At 43.5% G+C, this 13041-nt stretch overlaps 1 protein-coding gene across 1 annotated transcript in view; it reads right to left on the bottom strand.

Moving 5' to 3' along the window:
* The window catches only part of M1AP (meiosis 1 associated protein), a 52830-nt gene that overhangs the window by 1324 nt on the left and 38465 nt on the right, over positions 1-13041 (bottom strand). The window contains exons 7-8 of the mRNA XM_006759990.2: positions 2073-2279; positions 893-1033 (exon numbers count right to left, since the gene is read on the bottom strand). Of these exons, the coding sequence (XP_006760053.1) occupies positions 893-1033; positions 2073-2279 (348 nt within the window). The remainder of the gene's footprint in view (positions 1-892; positions 1034-2072; positions 2280-13041) is intronic.

Genomic DNA, 13041 nt, shown 5'->3' with positions numbered 1-13041 from the left:
CATGTCAAACTCGTGGCTGGCGGGTTTGTTCTAAAGGCTCCATTACTGCAGAACTAGAAAAAGTTAAGGGCAAAAGGAAGCTCAGATATAAAAGACGAATTTCATAAAAATATGTAACTGTCCACATTAAATTACTCTTCTCTCTTTAACCTTTGTCATAGAGCCCTCTGCAAGCTATTACCCTTCACCAGACTCCCTTTGTTTTTCTGTAAAATGACTCTTACCTTGCAGGGATGCTGTGAGGAGTACATGAGAAAATCATATGTGAAAGCACTTGTCACACAGCCTGGCAAATAAATGACTGGTGCTCAGTAAATGCTAATTTCCCTTCCCTGGGGCTTTTCTTTTTCTACCTTCCCTTCAGCCTCTCCTTTCAATGAAGGCTTATGGCTGTAGTTCCAGTGCAGCCGGTTTGCATAGTGGAACAATGACTAAACACTAAGATACCTGCACATTATCATGTCACTGCCCCAGCAGAAGAGCTCCCTCAGTGGGGAGGGGTTGTAATTTCCTCTGTCTAGGGCAGTGGTTGGCAAACTGCGGCTTGCAAGCCACATGCGGCTCTTTGGCCCCTTGAGTGTGGCTCTTCCACAAAATACCACGTATGGGCGCGCATGTACAGTGCGATTGAAACTTTGTGGCCTATGCGCAGAAGTCGGTATTTTGTGGAAGAGCCACACTCAAGGGGCCAAAGAGCCGCATGTGGCTTGCCGACCACTGGTCTAGGGCAAAGGGGTGTTCTCTTTCTTCCCTGGTGGCCTGGTCCAGAGAAAGGGCTACTCCTTGGGATGGGGTAGGGTAGGTATTAGTAACGGGAGATGGGGAGCTCTTGGAGTCTGGGCATAAAGGGGGAGGAGGGGAGTACTGAGGGGAGGACGGAGGGGAGCTGTACCTTTCTCAGGGCCCGGCTCTCCCAGCTTGGGTGGAGTCGGCTCTGGGGCTTGGCAAAGGTTCTGCTCAGGTGTGAGTACAGGTGACTCCAAACCTGCAAGGGGTTGTAGGTGGGCTCTAGCTCCAGGCCGTCCAGCAAGCTCTGAGGAAGAGAGGAGGAGGAACTTGAGATTGCAGAACACAAGATGTCAGGCAGAGCTCTTGGGGTGTAAGAGGCATGAACACTCAGGTGTCTCGGAAGACTGTGAAATAGATGAGTGTCCCACAGGGTGTTCTGGCCCCAGCTCTGATTGTGAGGCACGTGTGTGTCAGGCACAGGTACAAGAAGTCTGAGAACCCTGACTGGTTAGGGACACTGGCCCCGAGAGGTGTGTCATGGGATTCTGGAGCGTCATGAGGGTTATAAAGGATCCAGTGTGCAAGGCTGTGAGGGAGGGTGTGTCCCCGGCCTGCGGGTGCTTGCATTCAGCGAGTACAGAGTTCTGGCCTGCCTGTGCCGTGAGGTGAGCAGAACTAAAGGACACGCGAGCACAGCATTCCTGAGCAGTCAGGTTTTCCGGCCACAACATCCTGTGCCAGGAACCATTGGCCCTGAAGTGAGACGCTGCGTGAGCCACAGCCACTGTGCCCCCCTCTCTCGGCATCCCTGTGGCCGTCAAGCCGAGAGCACAATCCCAGGCTCTGTCCCCTCTGCACATAAGCCAGTGATCCAGCAGCGAGGTGGTTCCAGTTCTCCCCACCCAGAGCTGCCCTCCTGTCCTCCGACTGGGGAGGCTGGAGGAGGAAATCCAGACCCAAGGAAGAGGAGGAGGAGGAAATGGCCTTCAGAGCTGTTCCCCCCTTTGCACTCCAGTCTGATTTCGAAGCCCTTCCTATTCTGGGCACCTACATTGTGTGCCTTTTCACTTTCCCTCAACAGACAGAAATAGATGCACACAAACACAGGTACACATGCACACTTACAATGCAGAGTGACCGTGGGAACATACCACACTGCTTTCTTCCTCCTGCTCGGCCTCAGTTCCTACCCTTGCTTCTCTGACTCTCTCACCACACCCTTGGGGCCACTTCTCCCTCAGCTCCCTGTCCTTCAACTCACTGGCTCATTCCTCGCCCTCATCCCTTTCTTGAATTCCCTTCTCTCCCCTCTGTCTGTCTCATGAGACTTGGGCTCCACTTGCCTCCACGATCTTAAGGCTGTCATCAGGCGGGTTCTCAGGCAGCAGGGGGAAGGGGCTGGGCAGCATCAGTTCCCGCGTGGCCACTGCCTTTACCAGCAGAGTGGGGGAGCGTGATGGCATGATCACATAGAAGGTGGTGGCAGCCTCTCTCAGGCTGTGGCCTCGGCTCGGGGGTTCCCCTTTGGCCAACAGCAGCCATTCTCTTTTCTGAAACAAGGACATACATACACTCTGGTTCATCTTCAGTCTTTGGAACGTTTTGAAGGTCAATCCCAGCCAAGGTTTCCCCGAGGGAGGGGCTTCCTGCCTGAATCACCTGTGCCCCTAGGTACTCCTCTTTCTCCCCTGTGGGGATGTACACAAAAGTGTTGACAGGTCCAGCTGGTGTGGCTCAGTGGTTGAGCATAGGCCCATGAGCCAGGAAGTCATGGTTCGATTCCCAGTCAGGGCACATGCCCAGTTGAAGTTGTGAGCTCATTCCTCAGTGGATGTTGTGCAGGAGGCAGCCAATTCGATGTTTCTATCTCTCTACCCCTCTCCCTTCCTCTCTCTAAAATCAATAAAATATATACTTTTAAAAAGTTTTGACAATACAGAGACAAGTTACGAGATTCCTTAAAGTAGATGTTCACCTTAGAGCAGTAGTTCTCAACCTTCTGGCCCTTTAGATACAGTTCCTCATGTTGTGACCCAACCATAAAATTATTTTCGTTGCTACTTCATAACTGAAATGTTGCTACTGTTATGAATCGTAATGTAAATATCTGATATGCAGGATGGTCTTAGGTGACCCCTGTGAAAGGGTCGCTTGACTGCCAAAGGGGTCGTGACCCACAGGTTGAGAACCGCTGCCCTAGAGGGACCTAATGTCTTACTAAATGGTAAATGTAGAGTTTTAAGAATTATAATTCTATATATTTTTAAAAATAAATGACTTCAGAGAGGAAGAGAAAGGGAGAGATAGAAACTTCAATAATGAGAGAGAATCATCGATCGGTTGCCTCCTGCATGGCCCCACACCAAGGACCAAGCCCACAACTTGGGCATGTGCCCTGACCGGGATCAAACCTTGACCTGCTGGTTCATGGGTTGATGCTCAACCACAAAGCCACACTGGCCGGGCAAGAATTATAATTCTTTAAAACAGAGTCTTGAAACAAAGACTTGTGTGTGGTGTTGTGAAAATTGAGGTCTTATTTTGAGGGTGATAAAGTCTGCTTGTGCTGCATGACTTGTGTAGAATGGGCTGATAGGGGAACCTCTGGAATGCCCAGAGAGGATTTAAGAAGAAAGTGGTCAAAACTGCCTGCACAGTGATATGGGGAGGGGAGAACAGGGAGAGGAAATCTTTGGTACAACAAGGTGGGGGTGGGGGACAGGGCTTTTGAGGTCAACTCAGCCAGTCACAGGACAAAAAGAAGAGTCAGAATTCCAGGGGTGTTGACTGTGGGTGAAGGGTACTGAAGAACAGAGTGGTGACACTTTGCCATGTGCCATGGAGATGAGAGGTTGGCACATGGATAAGGAGGAGACAGACAGACATAGCAGGTTTTCTAGGTGCGCCCTTTGAAACAAGGCACGGAAATGAGGCAATTTTTCTGTGGTAGTTTTTCAAGGAAAACTACAAAACTCCAGGAAACATGGAATCAGAATTGTGTTCTCTTGCTTGAGGTGGCCACCACTTATAGTACAGACATAGTTTCCCTACTACAGAAGATTAATAATAGCAACCTTACTGTACCCATTTGAATTTACATGAAAAGTTGGAAGAAATAATATAAAAGGCAAAAAGGGGAAAATATATTAAGGGAATAGAGGAATATCAGTGTCTTGTGGAAGACAAGTGGAAAGTGACACAGTGAAGCAAAAAAACTACTGTGGCAGTAAGAGTTCTACTCCAATGGGATGTGCTGGGGTGGTGGTGGAAGTCTCTGGACAATTTACATCACTGTCATCATTCTGTGCAGCACAGAACTCTGGAAGTACTGGAAGGCCCAGAAGGTGATAGGTACTTTCAGAAGTTTATTCTTTCTTTTTTTTTTGGGGGGGGGTCTGCAATATTTTTTCTTTATTGATTAAGGTTTTACATATGTGAGCTTATTCTTTCTTTTTTTAAACATATACTTTATTGATTTTTTTACAGAGAAGAAGGGAGAGAGAGTTAGAAACATCGATGAGAGAGAAACATTGATCAGCTGCCTCCTGCATATCCCCTACTGGGGATGTGCCTGCAACCAAGGTACATGCCCTTGACCAGAATCGAACGTGGGACCTTTCAGTCCGTAGGCCGACGCTCTATCCACTGAGCCAAACCGGTTAGGGCGACCTTATTCTTTCTTAACATTTTGCTTTTATCTGGAGATGTGCTGTCTTCCTGAGAAATCTTCATGATAGAAAGTCTACCTAAAACTTATCAAATCCATAAAATTGAAAATAGATTATATAGAATTCGTGGTGTCTGTGTACATGGAGGAATTTGCCTCTGCTCTGAGGACATGGCCTTTTTAAATTTTATTTAGTTTTGTTAATCCTCACTGGAGGATTTTTTCCCCCATTGATTTTTAGGGAGGGAGGGAGGAGGGGCCACTGATGTGAGAGAGACACATCAATTGCTTGCCTCCTGCACAGCCCTAAACAGCTTGGGATTGAACCTGCAACCCAGGTACATGCCCTTGACTGGGAATTGAACCCACAATCCTTCAGTGTGCAGCCTGACATTTTAACCACTGAGCAACACCAGCTGGGGCAGGACATGGTCTCTTTAAGCCTGGCAGGGATGGTCTCTGGAAGGAATAAGTAGGACGTTGCAGAGCACTCCATTTCATTGACTCAAATAACTGCTGATGTGGCTTTTGAGATCAACTCAGGCTTTGGATTATTATTTTTTTATTATAATCTATTTTTATACTGTCTCATGCATTTGTTTGTGAATTTGTTTGTTGAGAATTTATTGAGTGTCTATTATCGGAGCACTAGGCATGGGTATATAGAAATTCATTAGACATGTTCATTGCCTTCTTTTTTTTTTTAACCCCCTTTTTTTGATTTCAGAGAGGAAGGGAGAGGGAGAGAAAGATAGAAATATCAATGATGAGAGAGAATCATTGATTGGCTGCCTCCTGCACACCCCCAACTGGGTATTAAGCCCGCAACTTGGGCATGTGCCCATGACTGGAATCGAATCCGGGATCTTTCAATATGCAGGCTGATGCTCTATCCACTGAGCAAAACCAGCTAGGGCTTCACTGCCTTCTTAGAACTTACACTATAGTAAGGGAAAGGATTGATGTTTGTCCAGACTTAGGGTGGCCAACTGTTTCAGTTTGCCCATTTTTAGGACTGCAAGTCCTGTGTCCCAGAAAGCCCCTGGCTCCTGGGAGAATGGAATGGGGTTAACTACAGTCATGAGACATTTCTTGCACCTCAGTGCTATGGGAAAAAACTCACACCTGCTACATCCAGTGATTATTAGAAATCTTTGAATGTTGGACACACAAAAAAATCATGACCCACGGATTTTAGTCAACTGATTTTGAGACTAGCTAGCTAAGATTTTGTTAGAGAATGGGTATGCAGAAACAAATGAGGTCTCTCCAAAGTAACTCCTGATGTGGAGATTATCATAGGGCTGGGAAGAGATTGAGTTGAAAGGATTTTACAAAATGCTTTAAAACGTTTGGGCTGATTTAAAGAGATGTTGGCAGAAGGTTCTGGAAGGAAGAGAGACAAATCCATCCTTATTAGAGTTTGATAAAGATATTGGTTTACCTGTAATTTTCAGGAGTATTCTGAGAAAGTGAGAGGTAAGGTAGTTGAACTTTAAGGCCCCTATTTTGGACTCCAAATTTCTAACCTTTTCAGAGACTTGAAATCCAAACTTGAACATGTTAGCTAAGTCATGGGTTGACCTGCTGGTACAGGCAGTTGTAGCTGTGTTGGAAATGGTTAACTGCCATAGCAGGTATCTGAGACTGAGAAAAGGCAGGGGCAGGGGGATGTCTTTTGGGATGTCCCAGACCAGCCTTTGAGGCCCTCAAATCGAACAATGTTTAATGACTAGATGACTGCGAAGTACTTAGAATATGCTTTTGCTAATTCTAAAGAAAGGAACATGAGTTAGATGCTGAATTTATCAGAAAGAAGGTGAGAGGTGTCTATTTATGTTGTGGTTAGAGACTTTGCTATAGAAGGGGCCAAGGAACTTAGATTTTTAGAAAGTGGGACTGATTCTGTTTAGAACAGGTGTGGACTGGGGCAGAGCTGAATGGCCATCCTCCAACCTCAGCCTGACTGAAGTCATCCTCCCCCACCCTTGCTTTAACTTCTTTACTAAGGTTATGAAGGAGGGTGTGGCAGCCAATTTTTGGTTGACTGGCCACTGCTCCCCTCCCTCTTTCCTTTCCCCTTTTCTCTACCCATTTTCAGCCTTTCAGTGATTGGTTTAGGGGTGATTTATGACCTAGATTTAAATAATGAGACATAGAAGTTGCTGAGTAATATTCTAGAAAAGCTTTGTAATATGCTGGCAAGCCTTTTGTCTCTGTACCTATCGCTTCTTTCCCCCAGGACAGGACTTAGTCTTAAGTTGCATCTTGTGACCATGAGACAATCGGTATAAGGATGAAGTACACCTGTTATGGTTGCTGCGGTGGAAAAATGGAAAGAGCCTGGGTCTTTGATGGTATCATTGATCAATTGCACTAACTCGTAATTGTCTGCCCCCACACTCCTTGTTAATGAGAAAAATAAACTCTTAATTACTCAAGTTAGACTTAGATTGGTTTTCTGTTAGTTGCAGCCAAATTGATCCTTTACAGATACCAAAGGGAAAGAAGAGGATGTGGTTATTCACTTCTGATATCTGGGAAAACAGGAATAGAAGGGACAATTTTAGGCCTTGCCAAAGGGCCAGTAGGAATTTATTATAGCAGGTAAAAGCTCTAATTCACCTAACCAGAGCTCCCTTGATCTGCCAATAGTGTGATGGTCTGGGACCAAGTTCAGTGATTAAAGAAGCACTGACTGACCAACTCCTGAGTAGGAGTGTTTCTGAGGCAGCCATTGAGAGCAGGGAAGCAAGAGCGCTCATTTTGCTTTGCTTGTGGGCAGGGGCACATTCCTTGTCCTCATGCGTCCCGGAAGAGAAATCACAGCTAGGTATGGAAAAGCCGTGCATACCTGGGATTTTTTGGAATCTGGAAGGGCATCAGGAGGAAATTAGGTTAATTTGAGATTATTTGCTTATTTTCTCACACCAGAAGGAGGGGGGAAAAATGAAGCTGCAATATCCACGACTCTGCTACTCTCATACCGGCGTCCAAAAAGGAGACCAGGGAAAATAGTAAAAGACATTGCAACCCCCACACAGCAGGTTATACATTCTTCTCAAGTGAACATGGAACATTTCCAGGTTAGACCATATGATAGGTCATAAGTCAAGGTACAATAAATTAAAAAATATTAAAATCATCAAAAGTCTCCTCTAACCACAGTGGAATGCAATTAGAAATCAATAACAAAAACTTTTTTTTGGGGAAATTCATGAATATGAGAAAATTAAATAACACATTCCTAAATAATCAATGGTTCACAGAAAAAAATCACCAGGGAAATTAGAAAATACCAAAACATATGAAATACAGCTAATGCAGTGCTTACAGGGAAATGTTTAGCTGAAAACTCCTAAAAAATAACACAACCCACCGGATCTCAAATCAATAACCTAACCTTTCACCCTAAGAAATGAGAAAAAGGCGACAAAACTAAAGCAAGCAGAGGAAGAAACAATAACAACAACAAATACTAGAGTAGAAAGAAACAAAATAAAAGAATAGAAAAATAATAGTGAAAATCAATGGAAATAATAGCTTGTCCTTTGAAAAATTGACAAAAATTTAGCTAGACTGATGAAGGAGAAAAGAGAAAATATCCAAGTTACTAAAATAAAAAAATAAAAGAAGGGCATCATTACTGACCTTACAGAAATTGGAAAGATTATAAGAAAATGTTATAAATAACTGTATGCCCTCAAACTATAGATAACTTCCTAGAAAGACACAAACCACTGAGACTTACTCAAGAAGAAATACAAAATCTAAATAAATCTGTGTCATGGGTCTCCAAGACCACTCCCAGGTTCAGTAATTCACTAAGAGAACTCACAGGATTCAGTATGTATTCATACTCATGGCTATGACTTATTATAGCAAAAAGATACAAAGCAAAATCAGCAAAGGAAAAGGCTCATGGGGTGAAGTCCAGAGGAAGCCAGGTATAAGCTTTCAAGAGTCCTCTACCTATGAAGTGACACAGAATGTACTTTTCCCCTCCAGCACTGTACTGTGACAGCATGTGTAAAATGCTGTCCACCAGGAGAAGTCATTAGAGATTTAGTGTCCAACATTAAATGGGTGGGGAAATGGAAATCCTTGAGTTTTGTTAATTCTCACATGAGGATATTTTTTTCCATTGCTTTTCAGAGAGAGTGGAAGGGAGGAAGGGAGAAAGAGAGAGAGGAAAACATTGATGTGAGAGAGACATATAGACTGGTTGCCTCCTGCATGTGCCCCTATTGGAGATGGGAATCGAACCTGTAACCTGGGTACGTGCCCTTGACTGGGAATTGAACCCATGACCCTTTGGTGCACGGGCTGACACTAACCACACTGGCCAGGGCAGTGTGTGTCCAACATTTTTATTGGGGATTGGTCACATAAACACCCTGTACCTAGCACATATGAAAACTCTAGACTCCTAGAAGAAAAGCAGATGTTTAGCATAAACCATATAATTTTTGCACAGTTTAGGCACAGGGTGCCACTCTTATTATTTAGGGAATGGTGGGAACACTCCCCAAGTCCAAGTGCTCAGATGCCATCCAAGAGTCAATCTTGCAAGTAGGCCTATCTATCGATAGGAGTCTTGGGCTTGCTATATTAATTTTTTTGGTACAACCTAATACAAGTAAAGATAAAGAATTAGCAATTAGTAAAAACCAAGGCCTAGATAGCTTCACTGGGAATTGTACCAAACCTTAACAAAATAATATTAATTATTCACAAATTCTTCCAAAAAATAGAAGATGAAGGAACACTTCCCAAATCATTCTATGAGACCATTATTACTCTGATACTAAAACTAGACAAAGACTTCACAAGAAAAGAAAATTACAGACCAATATCTCTTATGAATATAGATGCAAAAATCCTCAACAACATCCTAGTCAACCAAATGCAGCAACATATACAAGGATTATACACCACAATGGAATGGGATTTATCCTAGGGATGCAAAGTTGGTTTAACATAAAAAAATCAAACAATGTAGTACACCATGTTAATAGGACAAAGGACAAAACCTACATAATCATCTCAAAAGATGCAGAAAAAGCATTTGATAAAATCCAAAACCCTTTCACAATAAAAACATTCAACAAACTAGGATTAGAATTGAACTGCCTCGAGTTGTAGAGACAAAGGTCTCTACACAAACCCTCAGCTAATATCAGAGGTGGTGGTGAAAGACTGGATGCTTTGCCCCTAAGATCAGGAACAAGACAAAGATGTCTGCTCTTGCCACTTCTATTCAACAATGTACTGGAGGTGTAGTGAAGATCAAAGGGCCATTTACCATATTTTCTGGACTGTGAGCCCCAGGGGATTCTGAGAAAGGGGGCGGGGAGACACTCATAGAGATATTGAGTGTGTCAATATCCTGGCACTTGGGGACTAATATTTTCTAAATTTCATTTAGGAAAATACAGCAATGTGACATTTCTCAAATCAGAGAGCTAAGATAAAAATTCACACCACTTATCAGTGCTGTGAAGCTCCAGATAGATGTGGCAACAGGTTCATGGTTGGGGAAGGGACAAAAAAGAATGAATAAGTGGGGGCTGGCTGTAGATGGGATGGGGGAGTACAGGAAAGGCTTCATAGTGAAGGTATGTAAGCAAAATCTGGAAAAAATAAGTAGATATTTGTCAGGTGAACAGAGGCAAAGGAAGGAGCAGCATGAAAAAAGATGGAGATGCAAACAGCTTAGCATATTTGAGGGAGCCCATTGACCCCATGTTAGCCTGCTCTCCTGGCACATCTGTTTCCATGCACGTGCTATACTTTAAACTCATTCTGATAGTTTTTTTTTTCCCCCATAAAATGGCTTCTGACCTGCCATCACCCCACTCTCAGCTTAGTTTTTTGCTCTTGACTCTTTGCCTAATATAACCAAGGACTTTCCATTTCCCCACCCATTTACAGCCCAACCAGGTCATTGCCTGTGTACTTAGACTCCTGCTGGACACATCCTGGCTTGAATTCTGTCACTTCTGTGGCCAATTAGGGCAGACATGGCCAGTAAAACTCTGGAATGCATCTCCAGAGACTCCGACATTTTAAGTAGGAAACTGAAAGACCTAGGTGGTATTTTCATTTCTCTTTCTAGTTCACACAGACATGACTTTGTAAGAGAAATGAGGACGTGGAAAATGAGTCACTAACTACATAACTGGGACTACATAGTAGAATTTGGTCATTGAAATTATGTTTTCCTGGTGATGGGTAGATTCATCTCATAAATACTTGGGAAAAACCAATTATATATATATTCCCTACCACATTCCACAAAGCATGTATGCCAGTTTAGAAAAGTAAAATAAACAAATAAGGGGATTGGGCAAAGGAAAAATAAGGCAATAACAGAGCCAAGATTAGATAAGCTCACAGAAATGCAAGCCACCCACTTTTACTAGAAGGGAGCCTAACAGCTTTTCCTGATATCAATAAAGCCTGGGAGAAGCTATTTTGTGGATTCTCACTGAGTAGTGACTGTGTTTCAGAGAACTGAATTTCCACAGGGTTATAGAGTGGTTAAGTTTTGGGTCCTGGAGTCAACCTTTCTGCTCTATGATTTACTAATGGTATGATCTTGGGAAAATACCTAACCTCTCTGGGCCTCAATTTCTCATCTGTGAAACAGGGATAATAATTGCTATTTTATAGGTTGGTTATGGAGATAATATAAATTGATATTTGTGAAATGTTTAGAACTGTTTCAGGTGGGTTTGAGCCCCAGTCAGGAAGCATATGGGAGGCAACCAATTGATGTTTCTCTCTTCCTCTCTCTTCCTCTCCCTCCAAAATCAATAAAAAACACACATATCCTCAGATTAAAAATACATTTAATAATTATTATATAATGTTTTAAAAAATGTTTAGTTTAAAAATAATTTAATAATTCTTAGCTATAGATCTATAAATTTTGAAGAATGAAATCAAAACATATAGCTCCTGCCCTGGTCAGTTTTCTCAGTGGTTAGAGTGTTGACCTGCAGACTGAAGGGTACCAGGTTTGATTCCTAGTCCAGGGCACATACCTAGGGTGCAAGTGCCCCAGTCTTGGTAGGGGTGAGTGTGGGAGGCAACCAATCGATTCCCCCCCCCCCCCTTCCACTCTCTCTAGAAATAAGTGGAAAAAATATCCTGAGTACAGCTGGCATGCCTCAGTCATTGAGCGTATACCTATGAACCAGGAGGTCCTGGTTTGATTCCCAGTCAGGACATATGCCTGGGTTGTGGGCTCGATCCCCAGTGGGGGGCATCTATCTATCTACCTATCATCTATCTATCTATCTATCTATCTATCTATCTATCTATCTATCTATCTCTTCTAATATATAAAGAGCCAGCGTCCATGACGTCTAAAACAACCAAACGAACGGTTGAACACCAGGCTGCGCACGCAGCAGGCTCAGGTGGGTGGGGACTGGCGAGCGGGCTGAACTGCTGACCTCTCGGTCCCTCCTGGATTGTGGGCCCGCAGCGACCCAACACTGGCTGCCACCGCCAAGACAGGTGCGATGCGATTGGTCGGGGAGCCCCGCCATCACCCCATGATTGCCCTGCAGATGGAGGCCCAGGCTACCTGGCCGGTGGCAGTGAGTGGGGCCTCCCTCTATGGGGCGATCAATTGTGGCCCCAGTCAGGAAGCATATGGGAGGCAACCAATTGATGTTTCTCTCTTCCTCTCTCTTCCTCTCCCTCCAAAATCAATAAAAAACACACATATCCTCAGATTAAAAATACATTTAATAATTATTATATAATGTTTTAAAAAATGTTTAGTTTAAAAATAATTTAATAATTCTTAGCTATAGATCTATAAATTTTGAAGAATGAAATCAAAACATATAGCTCCTGCCCTGGTCAGTTTTCTCAGTGGTTAGAGTGTTGACCTGCAGACTGAAGGGTACCAGGTTTGATTCCTAGTCCAGGGCACATACCTAGGGTGCAAGTGCCCCAGTCTTGGTAGGGGTGAGTGTGGGAGGCAACCAATCGATGTGTCTGTTTCATGTCGATGTTTCTCTCTCTCTGTCCCCAGGAGGTCATGGTTTAATTATTGGAACTGCTTTCACCAGGGCATATGCCCAGGTTGTGACCTTGATCCCCAGTGTGGAGCATGTAGGAGGCAGCCAATCAATGATTCTCTATCATCACCGATGTTTCTCTCTCTCTCTCCCACTCCCTTCCTTTCTGAAATCAAAACAAATGTATTTAAAAAACCCCACATAGTTTTGTTGTGGTCTGGGGTGAAATTTATGGGAATGGTGGATGACACATATTTTTCACAAAGGGCTGGGAGATGGATGTATCAAGAGCCTTGGCCATCTGATTGAAGGGATAGTCTGAGGAAAAGGAAGTAAAATACTAAAATAAAACAAAATAATCTAGGAGGAGGACAGAAAGAAACAACTCTACTGAACTGTGAAGTAAAAAATAGATGAGGGAATAAAGTAACACTTAAGGCTGCAGTTGACTAAGGTTTTAGAGTATGTGTAAAATGTAATTTGACAAGTTACACAACTTTTACATTTGAGGCCTGGTGGCTGGCAGTAATAATTAGATTATGGCAGTGTGGACTTTGTTCAGAAGAACTGCTCTGAAAGGAGGAACAGACACCATTGAATGAACTG

This window comes from Myotis davidii, unplaced genomic scaffold (genome assembly GCF_000327345.1).
Source record: "Myotis davidii unplaced genomic scaffold, ASM32734v1 scaffold1477, whole genome shotgun sequence".
In the NCBI taxonomy this organism is placed as follows: Eukaryota; Metazoa; Chordata; class Mammalia; order Chiroptera; family Vespertilionidae; genus Myotis; species Myotis davidii.
This window is presented reverse-complemented; position numbering and strand designations above follow the sequence as displayed.